The sequence below is a fragment of the Nannobrachium achirus genome (assembly GCF_963921795.1).
Source record: "Nannobrachium achirus genome assembly, chromosome: 14".
NCBI classification, from domain to species: domain Eukaryota; kingdom Metazoa; phylum Chordata; class Actinopteri; order Myctophiformes; family Myctophidae; genus Nannobrachium; species Nannobrachium achirus.
In genome coordinates, this window is record NC_137821.1 from 13,465,074 (window position 1) to 13,482,619 (window position 17,546).

At 41.2% G+C, this 17,546-nt stretch overlaps 1 protein-coding gene across 1 annotated transcript in view; it reads right to left on the bottom strand.

Moving 5' to 3' along the window:
• The window catches only part of LOC308297817 (VPS10 domain-containing receptor SorCS2-like), a gene marked incomplete at both ends in the record, with an annotated part of 330,517 nt that extends 320,726 nt beyond the window's left edge, over positions 1-9,791 (bottom strand). The window contains one exon of the mRNA XM_080741384.1: positions 9,441-9,791. Within this exon, the coding sequence (XP_080597510.1) occupies positions 9,441-9,791 (351 nt within the window). The remainder of the gene's footprint in view (positions 1-9,440) is intronic.
• Between the last annotated feature and the right edge of the window lie 7,755 nt (positions 9,792-17,546).

The following is a 17,546-nucleotide window of genomic DNA, read 5'->3' on the forward strand; positions in this document are numbered from 1 at the left end:
TGGAAACCTCGTATCTCCAAGTTTCAAATGTGTACGTTCTTTTGCAAAGTAAAGCCCTGCTTCATCATCCAAGGCCGTTGCACAAAATTAGTGAAAACAGCAGATCTACAAGCACACAACGCCTCACGTTGCGAGGCGTTGCGTGCTTGTAGATCGGCTGTTTTCACTAGTTTAAATCATTTCTAAAATGATGAACGCAAAACGAACGGTTTTGGATATACAAGGTTTTCACCCGACAACGACGATATGAAGGATGAAATATGCAGGTATAGAGAGAGGCACAGGGCCAATCTGCATTCAGCTCAGCAACCTGGCCAGACCACTGGAAGACCCCGACAGAATTCCAGGCTTTGTTGCCAGGGCAACCAATGAGAAGGGAACTTTCAACCACCACTGTAGAGTTCGGGCCGCGTAGCAGACCTCACACCTCCGTTGCACCACCAATCCAACCGATATGTCCGAGTCATGATTTGTCAGAGTACCCGTCGTAACTGTCCGTCTGTGTTTGTTTTATGCCCATATATGGAGATCTCTGTATCTGTAAAACAACAACGAGGGAGTGGTTCTCAAAGTGGGTTCCCGGGGACCCCAAGGGGTCCTTCAGGGGGTTCCAGGGGGTCCCCGGCCAAATGGGTTCAGCATCAAAATCAGTTCTAACTTTAAACCTATATTATATCAGTTGTGTCAGTTATTTGAAAAAGATCCACAAGCTTATGCGTTGAGAGCTTATAGAAAGAAAGAAAGAAAGAAAGAAAGAAAGAAAGAAAGAAAGAAAGAAAGAAAGAAAGAAAGAACAGTTTTAATATTTAATGTAACTTGTTACAGTTCACTTGTTGGATGAACTTCTTCATTGTTCGAGCTTACAGAAGGGGAAAACAAAACACTGTCTAACATCATTTAGCAGCCAAGGTCCTTCTGGCTCCACTAAACACCTAATTAGACAACACCGCTACAGTAATGTGTTGCTTAGTTGCTACTTTCCCAGGGCCTTGTTAAGAAGGCATCTGTGGCAGCACTGTGGCGCACACACACACACACACACACACACACACACACACACACACACACACACACACACACACACACACACACACACACACACACACACACACACACACACACACACACACACACACACACACACTATGGGGCTCCTTCAATGCCTTTAATCTCACCGAATTGCGCAGCACCGCATACCATTACGCGTGAACGCGTGACCAAGTACGCGTTCACATGCGCACGCGTGAACGCGTACACGCGTACATGTGTGAACGCGTACACGCGTGACCTGTAAAGGTACACGTTTTCGTGTAAAGGTTACATGCTACGTTTAACTTTAATGCGAAAACGTGTACCTTTACAGGTTCACACGTAGTTTTCATTGGAGAGCTGGCATTGTTGGAGCATCTGATCTGGTCGCGTCACGTGACGCGTCACGTGACTTACAATTGTAAGTCAATGGGAAATATACATGACATGCTCATGTGAGCTGTGCTACGCAGGGAGTCATAATCAAACGCTCCATGAGTGCCAAAACTCTCACGTACGCGTACCTCATACCCCCGAGCGTGACTGAACTTGTGGTTGCGTCATGTAGTTTCCCATTGACTTAAAGTGGTTACGCGTGTACGCGTACGCGTTGACGCGTGCACGTGTGAACGCGTACTTACTACTTGGTCACGCGTTCACACGTTCACGCGTAATGGTACGCGGTGCTGCGCAATTCAGTGAGATTAAAGGCATTGAAGGAGCCCCATACACACACACACACACACACACACACACACACACACACACAGACACACACACACACACAGACCATTAAATTAAACGGAGGGAGACATAGCAAAGTGAGCATGATGACTTATAAGCTATACAGCCTACTTTATACTGTAGATCAGGGTTCCCCAATAGGTGGCCCGCGGGCCATTTGCGGCCCGCGGGGGGCTACTGTCTGGCCCACACCAACCCCGTAATAATGGTGGTATAGGAGCAGCAACAACACTAGTATATCGTCGTTGTCAGGTGGAAACCTTGTATCTCCAAATGTGTACGTTCTTTCGCAAAGTAAAGCCCTGCTTCATCATTCAAGGCCGTCTCACAAAAGTAGTGAAAACAGCTGATCTACAAGCACACTCGGCTGTTTTCACTAGTTTAAAACATTTTTAAAATGATAAATGCAAAACGAACGGTTTTGGACATACAAGATTTTCACCCGACAATGACGTTATCTGAACTGTCGCTGGAGTAGCGGGAACGCCACCGTTGTCCCCTGCAATGCTGTGGCCCCCGGCTTGGTACCCTAGACATGATTCGGCCCTTGGGGAAAACTAATTGGGGAACCCTGCTGTAGATGAACAAGTAGAGACAAGATAAGGTGATGTGAAGGGCTTCCTTCAGGTGTGCAAAGTCTGCAAACAACAACCATGGAATGACCAGGGAGCCAATTTACTGCCTGTTTAGCATGCCAAGCATGAACGAATCAGTGAGAGAAATATTGTGAGAGAAATAAGCAACCAGGTCTATGAAAACAAGCACAAAAGAAGCCACTATAGGCCACATGAGCACTTTAAACCGATACACATTGGCTATTTGAAAATAGCCGGTCTTCAAGCTCACAACGCGATGTGTTGTGTTTTTAAAAAAGTGATACCTTTTGACAAAACAAATCTGGTGTGCCCCCGGCACAAAATATGTTCAGATGGAGATATGCAGACAATAGCTTTCATCCTTTACATGAAAATGTTTGAGAACCACTGGTTTAAACAAGGGCAAATAAGAAAATTAGAAACAAAAAAACGAAACAAAGAAAAACAAGCAACTTTACCGAAAAGCAAGCCCAAAGTCGCTTATAATAATCGCATGGCAACGCTGGAACCAATGCCTTTTTATAAAACCAGAATAATAACAGATAATGTGCTGTGAGAGTGAGCGACGGGCATGCAGACTGGTATTTGCACCTGTCCATCTATTCCCTGTATGTGCATGTGCAGTGCTGACCAGCCATGCAAATGTAGGCAAGCGCCTCATCACTAAAACATCATGCTTTCATCCCCACTCAAGGTTCTGTGCAAATTACCAGATGTACAGTTGTTTGCTGCAGGGATGTCTGATGATGATTTGACGCAGGTGCGGTGCCATTTCCATGACTATACCTGTGGTTCCCCCAGTTCAAATATGACTATTTTGGGAGGGTCCCCAGTTCAAATATGATTATTTTTATGGGGTAGCGGACTGAAAAGGTTGAGAACCACTGGACTACATACCATGGATTCAGTAAATCTCAGCGCTAGAGCTGTTATTTTTCTTTATTATTACATACATATTTCCAAGTGTCTGTCTCCCCCCAGAGAGCTGTTAAGACCAAGTGGCAGCCAGAAATTACCCATGATTCCCCAGCAGGGGAGTGGAGTGAGCGGCGAGTGTTTGGACTGTCAGCGCACATGTGTGTCGCTTGTTAATCACTTACACTACTGTGCTGCTGGCCACCAGCGACACAGGAATACACACACACACACGCACACGCACACACACACACACACACACACACACACACGCACGCATGCACGCACACACGCACGCACGCACACACACACACACACACACACAAACACAGAGAGAGAGAGAGAGAGAGAGATGCTTGTACAGCCCATGACAAAGACACAGATACCGACATGCCAAATATCCACGCGCATGAGCACTAGGTCTGGGTATCGTTTGGATTTTTATGAGTCCAGTTCCGGGTCCGGTTCTGCTTAACGGTTCCGGTCCCTATTTCGGTTTCCGAAATGGTTTCGTTTTTACGCAAAAACGAGATTTGTTTTAATTTAATTACATTTTAATGTTTAATTTACATTTTGAATGTGCAAATGAATCATATTTCAAAATCTTCAGGGATACTCTTATTCTGAAGAGATTAATGGATCGACCACCATCTGGAAGTCTTATTGCTGCTAGCACAACACCGTCATTTCCTTATCGATTCCTGCTCGGTAGCGACGGTACCAAATTTCAGTACCCAGCCCTAATAATGAGCACACAAATGGTTAAAAAATTAAATAAAAAAAATAACACATTGATGACACTATGGCAAAACACAGACAACACAGCAAGACTGACTACAATCTTGCCAGCGTCAGGTTGCGTCACAAAAGAACAGAGACGCGCGCACAAACACACACAAACACACTGTCATCATAACCCACTCTGTCCTAACACACACTTAAGTGCCAATTTCTACTTTTCACCGACACACATTAAATGAATGCCTGCCACTGGCATATCACAATTATCCACTTGACCAATCAAAGGCCGGTCAAAGTAATGACAGGGACAAACAGACAGGAAACAGCTGATTGGAGAGATGGCACAACGCCCACTACTGGAGGACTTAAAGGAGTAGTTCACCCCCAAAATGACTTTTTTTCCTATTGATTACTCACACCATGGAGACTTGAGTTCAATAATATTTTTTAGTTTTTGTTGCATTCCTAAGACAAAATGATATTGTGAATTTACCCCATCAATGAGGGTAAATATATTGTAATCAAAATATTGTCTTAGGAATGCGACACAAAAAAAAGGTCATTTTGGGGGTGAACTACTCCTTTAAGTTGAACATTCCACTCTATTGTAAAGAAATCCAAATCCCTTTGCACACTGACAGAGACCGAGTTGAAAATCTGCAGGCAGCAGGGCAGTGAGGGAACTCAACTTTTCATTATTTAATCTTTTTATGGAAGACACTTCTGAACATATTATTAATTTGACCACTTCAAAAGCTCTAATCCAGGGGTCTTCAACGTTTTACAGGACAAGGACCCATTAGCCGAGAGACAGGTGAAGCAGTTCTCCTCAGAAAGGGATTCTAGGGTTGAAGTGGTTAAACAAAAGGAATCCATAATACACCAAGATTTGGCGGCCCCACATGTAGTAACTCTGAGGACCCCCTCGGGGTCCCGTACCCCCTGGCCCCTGTTGAAAATAGCCGGTCTACAAGCTCTCAACGCGTCCTGCGACTGAGAACTTGAATCCATGCGTGGGCGAAACGAGAGGGAGGCAGATTCACTGCTTGCTATCCACAAATGTCATCATCCCTTAGTGAGAAAAACGGAATGGCAGCATTTGGCTGATCCATGCCAAACCCCTCATTTCTCACATGGCCCTCTTCTGGACACTGCTCCTACAGATTTGGCCCTAAAATCACGCAAAGCGGTACACAGTATCTCTACAGTCATGTCATCAACATGGATCTGTCCCATTTCCCATATTCCCTCCTGATTGACTACCATTGCCTTCCAAAGTTTGTGTATTAGAGCTGCGCAGGGCTGAAATTTACAGCAGAGGACTTTTCTGACCAGCTCTTTGACTTCTCCTCAGTTAAACTTGACAGAGGGGCCCTGCGGTGGTTGGCTGACTGGAGAGCCTGGGCTGAGCTATAGGACCCCTTCTTTAAAAAAATATAAAGAGAGGGAGATGAGTAAAGTCCATGGTGAGAGAATGTCAAACGTTTTATTACAAGACCTCCGAGGTCAGCTTGTGAATGTCAGAATCCTGGGAATCCAATAAGTCAGTTAAATTGCAGTTAGCACATGGTGTTATAGATCACTGCTTCCCAAACAGTGGGCCGCAGACCCTTTTGTATGGGTCACGAGTAAATATTATTATACTTTTTTTTCCCGTTCATACAAAAAAAAACTTTTCAAAAGATTAAAAGGTTTCATGTATTAAAGAAAATAAAATAAATTCTGTGAATAAAAGAAAATAGCAGATCTACAAGTAACGCTGTGATGTGACATGTGAGCCTGTAGATATTATAGGATATATATATATATATATATATATATATATATATATATATATATATATATATAGGATGTTTTCACTAGTTTCAGACAGTCCTGGGGAGACATCACATTTCTCTTTTTGGGTCTCAAGCTAAAAAGATTGGGAACCACTAGATCACCGGTTCTTTCAAGGGGGTCCGGCCAGGGGTCCTTTAGGGGGGTTCCAACTTCCAGGGGTGTCCTCTGCAAAATGAGGAACAGTTCAACCACTTAAAAGAGTAGTTCACCCCCAAAATGAAAACATTTCTATTGATTACTCACGCTATGGAGACTTGAGTTCAATAATACGTCTTAGTTTTTTGTCGCATTCCTAAGACAATAATTTGATTACAATAAATGTACCCCCATTGATTCTAGATGGGGACCCAAAAGCATTCGGGTCCCCATTCGGAATCAATGGGGGTAAATTTACTATAATAACATTTGTGTCTTAGGAATACGACAAATACAAAAACATATGACTCAAGTCTCCATGGCGTGAGTAATCAATAGAAAAAATGTCATCTTGGGGGTGAACTACTCCTTTAAACCCTATTTTATTCATCGGCCGTTTAAAAATAGCCGATCTACAAGCTCACAGCGCATCACGATGTGACGCGTTGTGAGCTTTGTAGACCGGCTATTTTCTTTTTTTGAAAATATTTGTTTTATTGAGCACATTATAAATGACAATACAATACATCACAGTATTTCTCACATTTGCCCATAAAGATGTTTACAAATTCCCTCTTGTGTGGGGTCCCCCAAAACAACTTTACTGAAAGAACAAGCCCAAAGTCACTTATAGTAAACAGACATGGCAACCCCCTGACTGAGAGTGATGTCTCCACCAGGCAGCACCAGGGAGGACCCCCGGAGCGTTGGCCAATATCCTCCACAAAGACCCCTCTTGTTGTGCTGCTCCCATCTGACCCCAGCAGCACGGCGGCTCATATGTTGTGACACTGAAAGTGCTGCCAGTGGTGCTGTGTGTAGACCAGAGGTTCCCAAAGTTGGGTCAGGACCCATGTGTAGGTCACAGACACATTGTTGTGGGTCCCTGAATTTTTTGTTTCCTACATTTAGTTTTTACATTATTTCTATTTCAAAACATTTTCAATAAACATACCCCCAAAAAGCTAAACTTTTCATGAATTGCTACTTTTAGCGCTTACCGGATGGCTTGCCACAAAACACACTCTCCCTCAATTTGTTCCGCAGACTGCTCACCCCAGGCATAGTTTTACTGGGTTTAAGTTTAGGAATAATGTTAGGTTTTGGCATTGTTTTACTGAGGTTAAGATTAGGAATAATGTTAGGTTTTGGCATTGTTTTACCGTGGTTAAGATTAGGAATAATGTTAGGTTCTGGCATAGTTTTACTGAGGTTAAGATTAGGAATAATGTTAGGTTTTGGCATAGTTTTACTGAGGTTAAGATTAGGAATAATGTTAGGTTCTGGCATAGTTTTACTGAGGTTAAGATTAGGAATAATGTTAGGTTTTGGCATAGTTTTACTGAGGTTAAGATTAGGAATAATGTTAGGTTTTGGCATAGTTTTACTGAGGTTAAGATTAGGAATAATGTTAGGTTCTGGCATAGTTTTACTGAGGTTAAGATTAGGAATAATGTTAGGTTCTGGCATAGTTTTACTGAGGTTACTTGTGTTACTGTTTCTTGTATTGCTTTTATCTAAGTACAAATTCAAGAGTATTTCTTCGCCCCACTGAGTGATGCACATTTAAGTGTTTGTGCCCATTTGACCCTGAGGTTCATGTCACGCCACTAAAAGTGCTGCCGGTGCACATTTACATTATCATGCGCCAGTTGTTTCGGTCCCCAAATAGAAGACAACCCACTGAAAGATTCATCAGAAAGTCCCATAAATAATTTATAGTCAATGTTTTGTGTGTGTGACTGAAGTCGCGCATGTGGCTCTGTCTGGCACGCGGTGGGTGGGTGGGTCTGGTGCCCCCATCTCCCCCCATCCATCCCCAAACAACAACAATGTGGGCTAGAGATGGGACGAAATGAAGATTTCATATCACGATTATTGTGACCAAAGAAGTGGCGATTTACAATATTATTACGATAATCCCCAACATCCATTATCCTGGAGACGGAACTTTTGCCCAAAAAATAGCAAATCTACAAGCTCACAACATGCGATTTGGTAGAGACTAGAGAGTGAACAAAAGTAGTTCTTTAAAGGTTGGTTTTACCAATTATAGAGGGTATAAGTGGTACCGGATATGCAGCTCGGCAAATAAAAGATGAATCGATCCCAGTGCATGACTTCAATGAATTTCATGATAAATTGAAATCCCCACGACACGATTATTGAGAATGTGTTTTTTTAATCACGATAAACGATAATAACGATTAACGTCCCATCCCTAACCTCGCCCACCAGGCTTTCTCAGAGAAAAAGAGCCCGTTTGGTTTCCGCCTAGAGCGCGGAAACCACTAGAAGAAGCGGCGTCACTTTGATTTGGTTCCCTCCGTTTGTTTCCCCAATCCCTATTAAAATGCTCGAGTAGCCTAGTGTGGTTTTGCCGGTCGCTAAAAGTTGGACTAAAACATGCATATACCAAACTAATTTTTCAAAAGCAAAACTACTCCGCATCGAGGAGTTTATTAGGTAGGCCATAAAAGTATGTCCTTGAGCGCAGGGGAATTATTTTGGGTTAAAACTGTTTCCGGTGGATATTTCCGGCCAAATTGTAGTCCTTGAGCACTACAACATGACGTTTTGTGGTTTCCGCTCCAGACCGGTTACAAACCCGAAAAGTGAAGTGATCCCAGACTATCCCATCCCTAATGTGGCCACTAATGTGCCAGTGCCAACGAAACCCACCCGATGCTCCCCTCTAACATGCTGAGGAACCAAACAGCCTGGCTACAAGTGGGGGAAAAGAGTCAAGAGTCAAGACACTAGTTTTCAACATCAGGACCAGGGACCAGACCACCCATCACTAGGGGGTCGAAAATGGACCCTACAGGTCTCTGAGAATGTACAAAATGGAACCAAATGGACCCTAAAGGTCTCTGAGAGTGTGCAAAATGGAGCCAAATGGACCCTAAAGGTATCTGAGAGTGTGCAAAATGGAGCCAAATGCAGCCCTTACAGATGTGTAAAACTCTGAGAGTGTACAAATGGAACCACATGGACCCCTATGGCTTTGTAGCTCTGAGAGTGTACAAACTGCACCTAATGGACCCTTTATACTGGACTGTAACTCTGAGAGAGTGCAAAATATACCCTAATACAGGTCTGTAACACTGAGTGAGCCATGTCCATTTGGTTCCATTCTGCACACTCTCAGAGTTGCATTAACAATGAGGATTTTACAGTGTAAATTCGGGCACCAGAGATTAAAACAAATGTGCAAGCTGCAGCACTTGCACATCAGCGCACATGTAAACAACAAAACAACAACAACAACAACAACAACAACAACAAGACCTGCATCCACGTTAGGGGGTTGGAATCGGATGAGTGTGTGTGGGAGGGGGAGACACGCACCACTGCGAGAGAAGAACAATAACTTTTGGCGTGCGCCACTGCGCCGTGGCACGGTGGCAGAGCTTTTATATAGATACTAGTACTACTTACGCTGCTGTTCTCTCCCGTCCAGTGCACCATCGCCTGGTTGTGCGTGGCGTCCCCCTTGAGCACGAACGAGCTGCTCAGCAGGGACGGCTGTTGTTGTTGTTTGTCCCGGGACAACAGGGCTCTCCTGGCGCGGGGCCGGTGGTCCTCCTCCTCCTCCCCCGGGAGGTCCGTCCAAGGACCCGGCGGGGAGCCCCGCTCGTCTCCGCCGCCGCTGTCAAGCAGCGTCCTCCGGGTTAAAACCCCGCTGTCACAGCGCACGTTGCCCGCCAGTGATATCCAAGCCAAGGTGATCATGATAATCATCATCTTTCCTCCTGCAGGGCGCAGAGGTGCGGTGCTCCCTCGCCCCATGGTAGCGCTCTGATCGCGGGCACTTTGATTGAGAGACGTGCCGATAGATGGATGGATCTAACTATCTACTGTAGAGAAAAGGAGTGAGAGAGACATTGATCTACTGTACGCCGAGAGAGAAAGAGAGAGAGCGAGACAGAGAAAGGGGGGGTGGAGGAGTGGATCAAGTGGAAACAACGTGCGTGCCAGCCAGGAGCCGATAAGCGGCACACTGGCGCCATCTAGTGGCTTAGTGACCGTATAGCGCAGTGTTTCTCAAACTCATTTCAATGACCATTGGTAGGCCTATGCATAATATCAGGATGGGAGGGGTTATTTTTCTGTAAAGTTGCATGTCAATATTGGTAGTTGCTTATTTGGCCTTGCTTCCAAATGTTACACTATTATTTAACCCAGTTCTCAAATAGTTTAATGGACCCCCTATACTTAATATGCATTTGTACCTAACCCCTGTATGAAATTGTTTTGTGCTAGGGTGCCACGTAGCCTACCAGATTTAACTTGAATGTTTAAAATGTTTTTTTTTTATAGATGATCTACACGTTCACAACGCATTGCATTGTGAAATGTTGTGTTGTGAGTTTGTAGATTAGCTATTTTCAAATAGCTGATGTATACAGCATATTAAAGTGTTCAAGTGGCCTATATCAGGTCAGGAATTTCAGGGAGGCCATGGCCTTTGTTGCATGTAATGCAAGGCCAATGGCCTTTCCCCTAGTATTACGAGTCACTTCTTTTGGGGTTGTTTTCCTAGACTCGGTTGCTTATTTCTCTCATAAAGTCTGGCAACATTGACAAAAACAGACAGAATAGGCCTATTCTGTCTGTAGTGTTGCCCATGTAGTGTTGTTGTTAGTAGGAATGAACACAGAAGCACCCAAGTGGATGAAGAAAGGGGAGGAGACAAACAGAGTTCCTGTTTGAAAAAGGAGGTCACTGGTCACATTAAACCTAGGCCTATTTGAAAACAGAAGATCAAAATAGATCTTCTATTTTCAACTTTTTTATTATTTATTATATTATATATTTTTTAACCATTTTAACAAGCCAAATCCTTGTATAATATAGGAGTCCGGGGGCAAATGCATATTCATTTGGGGGTCCTTGACATGAAAATGTCTGAGAAATGCTGATTAGCAAGCCTAAATAAGCATCCATCTACAGCAGTGGTTCTAGATCAGGGCACTCTGTAAATAACTTTTTCATCCATGGCACTTATTATAAGGAAAACTTGAGAGAATATTTGTTTCCATTAGGAGAGAAATAACTTTTATATTTGTCTTTTTACCACTTAAAAGGCAATACCACTCATTTTCAACTTTGAACTCCCCCTTCTGTGTTGTTTGTGGGGTCATGTGATCAGTGACATCATGAAGGTGTACTCTGCAAGCCAATTTTGTATTGATCTCAATAATTTTATGAATTCCAAAATGTACTCCTCTCTTAGATTAAATATTTGACATATATTATTTGGTCTTTCAAATGATAAAATAAATGTAGACAAATGTATATTATCAACCTTCTCTTAATTCTTGCTATTTCATATTCATTGTACCAAATTTCCCAACCAACGTCCAAATATTGTTGTTTTTAAAGCCCTACTATTGTCATACTTAGTTAGATACCTTAAAACAGGGGTGCCCAAAAGGTAGATCGTGATCTACCAGTAGATCACCAAGGGTGTGCAGGTAGACCACATGACATGCCTCTAAAAATGTATAATTAAAATATAAAAAGAATATGTCAATATGACATCAAGAAGGGTCTGTCAGCTCCCTTCATGGCTTCTAAAGTAGGCAAACCTCCAATGCAATACTTTGTTCAAGAGTCAGTAAAGAACCTCAAAACCTACCACTTCCATACAGAAAGGGATGAAAACATTTCCCCCAGTATTTCACATTTATTTCCCCCTTACAGTAAGTGTGTTTATCTCAAATTTAACGCCAGTGCTGCTATTCCAAAGCCCCCCTCAGGCCCTCAGCTAAAACATTTTGGATGGGATCATGTTGAGCTAGTCATTTTAAAAGTAGATCTCACGTCAAAAAAGTGTGGGCACCCCTGCCTTAAAACATTCTACTAACACTAAAGCTGTGAAAACCAGAAGGAATCTGTGATGAATATAATTACCTAAGTAACTTTGAGCTTATTTATTTTATTATATTTAATTTTTCTTTGTACTCCTTATTTGTTTTGTGATGTAACTGCTTTTTGTCCTGTTCTATTTGTATGTATTGTGATATTTTGTCAAAAAAATGTAAAAAGGGTGCAGAAGATTAGCTGACGGACGGACAGACAGGGTGCAAAACTGCCACGCCTTTGGCCTGGTGGAGAGAAAAAGGCAAAACTATTAATAACCTTTGCTCCTGATGCACAGGTGCAAATTTCCCACGTGTTCATTTCCCAGTATTTGGCTGTTGGCATGAACTAATTTTTTCCATTCAGTCAGTCAGCGAGGTGTTTGTGTGATGTGTACAGTAACCACCTCATACTGTATATAAAGGACCCTCACCAAGGACTCTCCACCAGCTGTCTGGCCTCTCTGACCCAGGATGGTACGTATTTCACTGACCTGAAGAGAGTACAGGGATTTGTGTATGTTGGACTACAGGCAGGGACAGGGGTGTCCAAACATTGGGGGCAAAACTGTTACATTTCAGGATTCAAATTCAGAAACAGCAAAAGTAGCAGATCTACAGGCTCGGAACGTATCATGCTTTTTTTTGTGCAGGGCATTCATTTTATGAACAAACTCAAAAAGTTAAAATATGGAGCTAAGAGGTTTCTGCAGATAGCGACATTATTGTAAATATAAATTGTAAATAAATACATCTTCTGTTTGCAGTGTAGCATAAAGGAAACTCACATGCGTGCAGTGCCGTGCACTGCATTACAATTTTATCTATGTAGAATTAAATTGTCTTTTGCTCAGGTATGAAAGGGGCTCAATACAAATAGCTTTTCTTTATTAAGATTAAGAATGAAACAACATTCGAGGAGCAGTTAGGATTCCGTACAACTACTACTGAGAAACTGTCCAGGTTCATTTCAAAACCCTCAGAAACTTCAATGTATTAATTTGAGCCCAAAATAATTTAGCCATAAATAATATTTAGGAAAGAAGCCATATCAAATCTGTCCTCGTGGCACGAATTGCCCAAAGGCTGTACTTTTGACACGTTGAGGACAAGACATTTGATATCAATTTACGCAGACTAGTATAACCTAATTTCATTTTATTTCATACATAGGGATGTTAATTTATTTCAATGTGAATGTGAATGATTTTATTAAGGTCCCATGTACTGACTGTATGTTATAGCAGTGGTTATCAAAGTGTGGTCTGTTGACCCCCAGTGGTCCTTGAGGGGTCCAATATACATGAGCTATTTGAATATACTGTAGCAGATCTTCAAGCTGACAATGCGATGTGTTGTGAGCTTGTAAATCAGCTATTTCCATATAAACCTATACATTATACAAATCTTGTATCATGGCCCTTAGCATGTTTGTGCTAAGGGCCACGATACAAGATTTGTATAATGTGTAGTTATCAGCGGCCAAATACAGATAGTTATCAGCGGCCAAATACAATCATCAATTTCTGGGGGTCCTTGACATGAAAAGGTTTGAGAACCACTGTGTTATGGCATAATTGTTGTAAATATGTTTTATAACAACACATTTAGTTTTTCGTCCAATTTGAAATAATAGCCATCATATGGTGTAGTGCTGGTCCTGTGTCTCCTGACCCCAGTGGTTGTGAGTTCCCGCCTGCCAAGAGACTGTGCTGATGTCCATGCCCTGAACAGCAGTGTTCCGAGCGGAGTCTATGCAATCTATCCTATTGATGATGATACTGCTGTACAGGCCTACTGTGACATGGACACTGATGGAGGAAAATGGACCGTAAGAATATTTCAATGTCCAACAGGATGATCTTTATTTTCTTTATCTTTATTTCACTGTAATGTTATCTTTCTACATTATGCAGGAAAATAAATCGGAAAAGTGTAAGTGGTTGTAGCATTTTTTTCCCCCTCGCCTTTAGTGTTTCAGTTGCTCGCTTCTGTTTCATCACTTCCAATTTCACTTGTTTATTCTGTATCCTCTACGAGTTCTCTCTCCTGATTGGATCAAATTGGTATCCTGACCTGAAAATACAGTATAACATTTTTGTTCTGTACTAAACAGCTGGAGAGATGGGAAGACCTTTGTAACTGAACAAACACTCTAGTCTACTCTAGCAATGATTGACATCAGAATATAGAGCTAGTTAACACATACAACTTTTACTATTTTAACAAGTTTGTTTCTTACTCCCATCTTTTGTTAAATTGGTTTCTGGAGGATATCATTCTTCTTTTTAATACAGATGAGATATATGCTATATGCTTTTGCCATTCACTCATATTTCCCTCTTTCTGCCTTTCCCTCTCTCTTTCTGTTTTTCTACACTTCCACACGGTGTTTTACTGCTAAGGTTTTCCAAAGGCGGATGGATGGCACAGTGGGATTCACCAGACCCTGGGACCAATACAAGAGTGGTTTTGGCAATGCTCATGGAGAACACTGGCTAGGTGAGAAGCTATAGTGTGTAAACATAGATGTTTAACATAGAGTAGATATAAACCATATAAACTACTTTAGTAGTTATTATAGACAACACTCTTGTTGAAATAATGTGAGACTTCGAGCTTTGTTCCATTGCTATATAGGCTATTGTTGTCCATAGCAAGAAAGAAAGAAAGAAAGAAAGAAAGAAAGAAAGAAAGAAATGCCTATACTGTAAAACTGCTACATGTTTTTGTATGCCTTCATGTTGTGTAGGGCTGGAGAACCTGTACTATCTGACCTACAAAAGAAGTCAGCTGAGAGTGGACATGGAGGACTTTGGTGGGAAGACTGCGTTTGCTCAGTACAGCAACTTCTACATCGACGGAGAGGAACATGCATACATGCTAAATATTGATCGTTTCACAGATGGAGGAGCAGGTATGTTCATCTAAGTTGATCTAAGTAACAGAAGTGATTGATTGATTGATTGATTGATTGATTGATTACTTTCTTTCCACAAATAACTGAATTTTAAAACTCATTCTCTGCTGCGTGACGACTTTGACGAGTTATTCCCAATGATCCAGGTCTCCGCAGACGACTTTTACAACCTATTTGTATTTCATTTAATTAATAATCGATGGTTCACATCTGCTGTAAAAGAATCAGATCTGGTTTCCAATAGGAAACCGGAAGTAGGCGTGATAAAAAAAAACAGATCCCCATCCGCTCCCATGTTAAATTTTGCAGGAAAACACCCCTATCTCTTTTTCCTGTCCAGCGGAGCGTCTCCAGTGTAAACATGCTAACTAAATGCTCATATCGGTTTTCCTAACGGTTTGACATGCAGCCTTTCTTCTGCTGTGACTACTTTTAATTTGAGTTTAATTTAAAACAATGGAAAAACCCAACAGTAACTGCAAGAGAAACACCAATACAAAAAAACTACAGTACTACTACCATTACCTACTGATTTGTGATGTTGGTGATGATGATGATGATGATGATGATGATGATGATAGAATGATGATGATGATGATGATGATGATGATGATGATGATGATGATAATGATGATGATGATGCTGATGATTATGATGGTGATGTGGTTAGTGATGTACTGCAATCACCTTCCCTTTTTAAATCTTTACACAGGTGACTCACTGACCTATCAAAATGGACAGAGATTCTCCACGCTAGACCGAGACCATAGCCCAGGACAATGTGCTGAAACACGTATGGGAGGGTACTGGTACTACAGTTGTGCTCAGTCAAATCCAAATGGAGCTTATATGTGGGGAGATTTTAACAAATATAGGGAAATTGGTGTTATATGGTATTCTTGGAGAGGTTTCAATTATTCCCTGAAGTCCATCAGTATGAAGGTCAGACCTCAGCCCAGAAGAGAGGAGGATGAACAGGCAGATGAATAGATTCATTGTCTGACACTTCAAACACAGGTCAGGACTCAAATGTGTTAAACCCAGTTCACAGACTGCCATATTTTGCAGTGGTGGAAAGTAACTAAGTTCATTGTTCATGTACTTTTTTACTCAACAGTGAAATTATTTGAAGGGGTCGTACAAAACTTTAAATAACCATTTATTTTCATGGTTTTAGGAAGAACCCTTAACCACTTAAACCCTATATTCGCCATCAACCAGTGTCTCCCTGGGCTCTATAGGGATACTCATCAACCCTTTTTCCCTCTACACCAAATCTCTTTGTCAAAAATAGCCGATCTACAAGCTCCTGAATCTTCCAGTCTGAACTCCTGCCTGATTACCCGGTTCTGAATATCTGTCTGATCCCTGTCTGTTAAGATTGTTTGATCACCTGGTTTTGACTCTTGCCTGTATACTGGATTACATTATTGGATTTATTTCACATTTCATATATGTTTTTACAAAACATATTAGAATTAGTTTTTAATTGTAAAATTGGATCATATGTGAGTGAAACTAATTAACTTCATGTTATTCCCTTCTCTGTAATAACTCTAATAAAACTAGCAAGGAACATTATTTTTCCATGCATTTCATTTATTTACGAATAAAATGTTGGGGCTATCAATGTATTATTCCAGTATAGATTTTTCTATGTGTCAGAAGAAAATACACTCAGTGAAATTCCTTGTAAGTACTTACAAGGAATTTTTTGCCAAAAACAGATTCGGTTCCCTATACTGTATACCCTACTCTTTTAGGATAAGGTTTTAGATAGTTTTGTAAACACAATACAGTTTCAGTTAGTTATAATTTTTAAGCATTTTTATACATGTTATTTTAGTAACTAAAAGGTTTTGTCAGTTAAATAAGTATTCAATTAAAATGTTGAATACAAGGCCTGCTACCTGTAACAAGAGTATTTTAAAGGGTGCATTTAATATTTATATTTTTTACATTGTGGTACAGCTCAAGTAAATGACCAATACAAACACCACTGTTGATGATAATAATAATGATGGTAAGAGCAGCAACAACACTACGCATAAAAACAACATAATAGGCTACTGGAGCAGTGAGAACACCCCTCCCTCTTGTGGCTGGCTTCATCTTATCTTATCATCTCATGTAGTTATCGTTACTGTCAAGTGGAAACCGTGTATGTCCAAAACTGTTACTTTTAAGGAATCATAAAAAAGAAGCTGTGTTCCAATGGATCCAAAGTTATATCACAAGCTGTTGTTGATTAATTATTTAGAAAATCCATGGAAAGAAACTATAACATCAACTAAAAAAAAGCTTGTAGATTGATTGTTTTTGCTTCTTTTGTGTCACACTGTAGTATGAAGGAGGACATTCATTTTCCAAAAAAATAAATAAATATGGAGATATGATGTTTCTGCCTTCCTGGAATGATTTACAAGTCCTGAAATTATCAGAGCCGATCACTGCAAGGTCTATTTAAAAAAGAAAATCTGATACAGTTGTACATTTTAGATAGACAGACAGATGCTTTATTTTGTCCTTGCGGAAATTATTTTTGCACCAAGCAGCCATCAGGACACAAAAATCACACAACACATAATACACAAGCACAATATAATACACAAGCACAATACATAGATCCCACAATTCACTGACATGATACAAAATGAGAATAGGCTATACCAGTCATAATTTCAAGTTTTGTGCGCAGAACTGAGCTGGGGCTTGTTTGTTCTGTAGCCCTATTCTTGTAGGGACAAATGTCCTCGAAGG